The following is a 5,765-nucleotide window of genomic DNA, read 5'->3' as shown; positions in this document are numbered from 1 at the left end:
GCGGCCACCTGATATCGCTGAAATAGCGAAGTGACCGCTGCCCATAGACATACGCTATTGCATATGCGTTGGTTGGTTTTAAATACCAAATTAGTCAATAAAATCCGATAAAAGACAGATTTTTTTTTTGAGAAAATTTAAGAAAAAATAAAGGGTTAAACAACACAACATTTTTGATATAAAATTTTATTGATATATAATTAAAAATTCACATAAAACATTTTGCTTATAAATAATTTCAAATAACTAATATAATGACGAAAAGTTAGTTAAATAAAAAATTATTAATATTTTCATTAAAAAAAAAAATAGTAAAACCTACATAGACTAGGTTAAGTTATTAAAATTTAGCAAACGTCTACAAAAAAAAATACAAAATATATTTTTTTTTATAAACGGATAGATATTTTATACTTTATAAATTATAATATAATTTAAAATACGTACACTGGTATATTATTTAAATTATTTAAAAAAATCATGATATTAATTTTCACCATTACATATTTTTTTTTACTATCCGTACTTTCTCAAAGGATTAAAAATATAAATTCAACTCATGAAACTAGTAACGTTTTAAAAAAATCAAAAAAACTATATTAAATTGCTGAGTTTTTTCAAATATAATATAAAAATATGATATATAATAATATTGATCTCATATCAAAAAAAATCTCTTTCAATAATGTCATTTAATTTCATTAGTATTTTTATTTACTATATAACATTTTATCAAAAGTGTATTTATATAAGTCATAATGTAAATATAGTAAATAATTATTCATATTATATTGGAGATTAAAAGCAGATCTTTGGAGACTAGGTACAACTAGAAAAGAGCCTAAACAATTCGTTATTATTTAACAAAATTGCCTTCTTTGAAAAATTAAAAAAAAATCACCAAAGTGTTCTTTTTTCAGCATATACATAGATATGTTTTTTTCATTTGTCAGATAAATTCTATATATCTGGTTTGAATATAATTTTTATCAGGCATAATAAATAATATTAAAAAATCAAATTAAACGTACTAAAATACATAAACTTTTTAATAAATTCTTTTATCTGTTTAACTATATACCATATGCCTCTGGTCGGTGGTGGTCATTGGTGGTCACTGGTGGTCATTGGTGGTCATTGGTGGTCATTGGTGGTCACTGGTGGTCACACAATAGCACTACTGGCCATCATGTTGAGGCCGCAGGTGCCATCACCGCGGTATACGCGGTAGTATCCGTTCTCGCCCCACGAAGGACCCCATGAGTTCTTTACTATCCAATATGGCAGACGCTTATGGAATAGAGGGTAGTCTGAAAACAATTTTCCAACAGAAATTTAAAAAAAAAATCGGTTAAATTAAACTCATAATTTCTATATACTTCTACCTACCACTATCCTAACTAATGACTACTTAGTAAATAATACCTAAGCAAAATATAAGGAAACCTTCCATTTACTAAGAAATTTATCACAAACTCTGGGCTAAGTCGACTTACATACTTTAGAAGCAATTTGTCTTCTGACATAGAATATGGATTTCATAATAGGTGAAGCTCACTAGTACGTAACCAAGCAACGGTGTTATAAGAATTGTTTTTTTTTTAATTTCATAAGTTTAGTTAACAAATTTGGTTGATGTGGTAACGTAATTCTTTATGGACAATCTTACTAAAATTATAATTGCGACTGTTTGGATGGATGGATGTTTGCTTAAAGATATCTCCACATCAGCTGCATGGATCTTTAGCATCATCGTCTGGAATAACACATGGATACTAATTAAGTTTTTTTTATTCCGAGCGGAAGGAGTCACTGGCGACAGCTATGTATAAACAAAAAAAATCGAAAAAGAAAAATAAAATTAGAACTAATAATGTGTTATCTTACTAGATTCTCCATATCCAACGATGAGTACACCGTGGTCGAGGTTGTCAGGACTGCACAACATGCGCCACGGGTGCGACACTCCGCCCATGTAGAACTGCATCGCATTCGCGTTTATACCTGACAACAAAACACAACTCTAGCAACAAAAGCAACACGTGCCAAATGAACAAAAGACATAATTTTATATTATAAGGTGGCAAATTGCTAGCGGCCACCTGAATACGCCGAAATAACTAAGCGACCGCTACCTATAGACATCAACAACCTGGACGGAGAAAAGGACACACAGAAAAATATATCCTCTTCCTAGCCTCCGTCAAATCCACTTTCCCGTCCCATTCTTTCCTTATTAGAGAAATGGAGCGCAAAAGGGGACTAAAATTAGTCCTCCGGCATCTTCTTTTCGCCTATTTTGCAAAATCTATTTGTTCTTTTAAAATCATTCTTTTATATTGATTTTAGTAATTAAGTAAACTTTTAACCCTTGCAATGCCACCAACTCATCTAGCAAGTTTCCCTAACATGTAAAAATCTTAGCATGGAAGATGTTAACTTACCTATAGAAATAGGTCCATGTTTGACCAGCCACTTGGCCATGTCGGTCTCGTTGTTGCTGATGTTGACCGCACCGCTGATAGTCACTCGGGACAATGTCTTGTTGTAACTGCAACTATCATGAGCCTTGCCCGCGTAAGGATAATCGTCTTCCAACTCTAGTCCGCCCATTTGCTCAATAGCTCTGAAATTTTATGGATATATTTGTATGATTAAGAATTCAATGTATAAATCGTGAGCTTGATTTCTCTCTCTCGCTCTCTTTAACGTCACAAGCCTCCCCCAAAAATAGCCATGGATGGATGTTTGTTTCAAGATAACTCTAGAACAGCTGAACAGATCGTGATAATATTTGGTATACATATACAACATAGTGTGGAAAAACACTTAGGATACAAATTATTTATTAATTACGCACGGACGAAGTTACGGGCGACAGCTAGTATCGAATAATTATCTATACCCTGTAGTCAATTGTATTATAAAGTCGAACCTGGACAAGCGATAGTCCAAGGAAACGCAATATTTTCCTCACATGTAAATTTTTGTCTAATGCGTATTTCTCGCTTATGTAGATCGTCCGTCGGGACTTGACTATGACTCTCGCTTATTTTATGATTGCATTTTATTTAACTTAAATCGAAAATGGTTTAGTAATATTTATTATTCACATTTCTGTATCGTTTCCTTCGTAATTAACTTGTTTTTATGATATTTCAGTTTACAGGAACATTATAAAACCTCATTGAATATATTCTATACTCATCTAAGAGAATAATAAATTTTACGATGCTCAAGGTAATAACAAAGCAAACATAAATAGTTGACATGTCTCTAATGTTTTATTTCACACTAATTTATCGACGGTAAAATCCGTTCCTTTCCTATTGTTTGTACCGTTGAAACGGCCAACAAAACCGTAAGTTCCCACTATAGAAAAACATATACAAATACTCTATTATCTTTAAAAATGCAGAGACAACATGTTGGTAAACAAATCTTATTGCAATGGAAATTCACAAAAACACTCGTAAATTGAAGAATTTAACACATACATTACTTTACCATAAATAATGCATATTTTTATGTTTATGCAAATTGCAAAACATATTTAATGTCAATTATCTTGAACGCTAAGGGAAATACAAACAGAATTTTATGTTTAAGGTATTCCGTGACTAATTTTTAAATATGCCATCATTCCTTGAAAGAAAACTGACAACTACTGTAATATAAGCTCATTATACTCGTATGTCCCCACAGAGAGGCTCTGAGCCTACCCTAAGTTAGGGGTGACTAGGTCATAGTCAACCATTCTGGCCCCGCACGGGTAGACGTTCACATATCTTTGTATTACTTTGTAAATATGTGCAGGTTGCATCACAATGTTTTCTTTCAACGTAAGATCGTCGGATAAATGTATATATGTAAATCGAAAAACACATTAGTACATAGCGTGATTCGAACCCAGGACCTGTAGATTGCAAGTCTGACTTAACCCCTGAGCCACCAACGCTTCATAATACAAGCATTTTTAATTAAATATTAGAAGTAAAAGTATTGTCATAGTACACAGAAAGAGGGCACGGCTTGCTGAGAAATAATTTAGTTACTAAATCAGAAGTAAAATAATGTCTACCTGTAAGCATTGTCCATGAGACCACCATTGCAACCTTCGTCCAATTTATCGCAATCTACTAGCTCTTGCTCGCTTAGTGATAGAAGGTTGCCAGTCTTTATCTGCCATTGACCTTCGACGTTACCTAAAAGAAATATTAACAGGCCCTTATATAATATTTTATTACTAGAAACTTAGGTATTACCCTTAAAGGGTAATTTAAATTGGGATAAACCAAACTTCTCAAATATTAACAACCGAAAAATTTTTAATTATGAATTAATGTTTTAACAAAAGGTGTTGGGACCGTACTACGCCAGGAAATAATTCAATTGTGAAGTAACAAGTATTCAAGTTGGTGTAAAAACAACAATTACATATTGTTAGTGGGTAGTCAATGGTTGACAATTTTTTAAAGATTTATTTAAATTGACTATGGTTAGGTTAAAATGTCAGTATACCTGTAACGCTGAATGCCCAGCAACTACCACAGCTGCCCTGATCCTTGACCGGGGTGACGGCACCGCGCTGCCTCCAATCAAACGCATCGGGCAAATTCACTTCTGGTATAACTGCTTTCGTCATCGGTATCTGATTCGGATTACTCAGACTTGGCTTTAAACCCAAAAATTGTCTCTTGAATTCTTCATGGGTTAAGTCAGCGAATTTAGTAACACCATAAGTAGCCGTGCCTGCATCCCCCATATTCAATGCATGAATCATTTTTACATTGTTTCTAAATATTTCAAATCTTCTTAACTTTTCAGTCTCATTGCTATTATACGTCGGCTTGTAGGTATCAAGGAAGTCGTCAAAAAGTACGCGGGCCTCTTGATTTCGAAGTGTTAAGTTGCTACGTGTTTTATGATCGCAGACAACACGGATATTTAAGAATCGCGCAACGGACGGTCGGGGCCAAACATTTACATGACAAATCTTATTCGGTCCCATATCGTCGACCAACGTACAATTTTGCTTAGAACTTAGGACAATACAATTAGTCGGGCCTACTTCAATTGTCATTCTGTAATGGACACCCGCGATTAGTTGTTTTCCAAACGAGATTAGCTTCACAACTTTTTGTCGACGAGGGTGCGAGTATTTGGCTTCGATATGTTTTAATGCTGTAGCAGCTATCAGCATTGCGTTTTCAGAATTCATTTCTTCTATCGATCGCTCTTCACAACTCACCTCAATATCTTTGCCGTCTCTTAACCATGGCCTTTCCCAAACATGTGATACGCAATGACGTAAAGATGAATCATTTAAGAACTTACACTGTGTTATATCATTCACTAATTCGAACTTTAAGCATGTCGTGTAACCCACGTCGAAATATATCGATGTCGGCCCCGACGATTTTTTACTAGAATAGTTTATTATTTGATATACTCTTTGTTTATTTTTATGTGCAGATGACTTTTCAAGTTTCTGTAATGACTCACGAACCAGTTTTTCCACTATTATTCTATCAGACTTTACTGTACTAAGCCCAGAATGTTTGTTTTTGTTATGATTTGATTGCTTTTTTCCTGTTACTTCTAAATATTCAGAGGCATTCGGATTTTGCTCGGTTTTTCCACCGAACACTTGCCGCTTTGATCTCCATTTACCATCTCCAATTTGGCAATTTACATCTATGTCTTTCTTCTTAAGCCAGCTTTGTTCCCACACCTTGGAAAGACAGCTTATGACGTCACCCGTG

The 5,765-nt window shown here is 33.9% G+C and overlaps 1 protein-coding gene across 1 annotated transcript in view; it reads right to left on the bottom strand.

The window, feature by feature from the left end:
• Nucleotides 1–988: 988 nt before the first annotated feature.
• LOC106120164 (uncharacterized) overlaps nucleotides 989–5,765 on the bottom strand; it is a 16,595-nt gene continuing 11,818 nt past the window's right edge. Inside the window, exons 5-9 of the mRNA XM_013315404.1 lie at nucleotides 4,522–5,760; nucleotides 4,082–4,205; nucleotides 2,445–2,626; nucleotides 1,888–2,004; nucleotides 989–1,310 (exon numbers count right to left, since the gene is read on the bottom strand). Coding sequence (XP_013170858.1) covers nucleotides 1,165–1,310; nucleotides 1,888–2,004; nucleotides 2,445–2,626; nucleotides 4,082–4,205; nucleotides 4,522–5,760 — 1,808 coding nt within the window. The 3' untranslated portion in view covers nucleotides 989–1,164. The remainder of the gene's footprint in view (nucleotides 1,311–1,887; nucleotides 2,005–2,444; nucleotides 2,627–4,081; nucleotides 4,206–4,521; nucleotides 5,761–5,765) is intronic.

This window comes from Papilio xuthus, unplaced genomic scaffold (assembly GCF_000836235.2).
Source record: "Papilio xuthus unplaced genomic scaffold, Pxut_1.1 DF826961.1, whole genome shotgun sequence".
In the NCBI taxonomy this organism is placed as follows: Eukaryota; Metazoa; Arthropoda; class Insecta; order Lepidoptera; family Papilionidae; genus Papilio; species Papilio xuthus.
The sequence above is the reverse complement of the archived record's forward strand: the minus strand, read 5'-3'. Positions and strand labels throughout refer to the sequence as shown.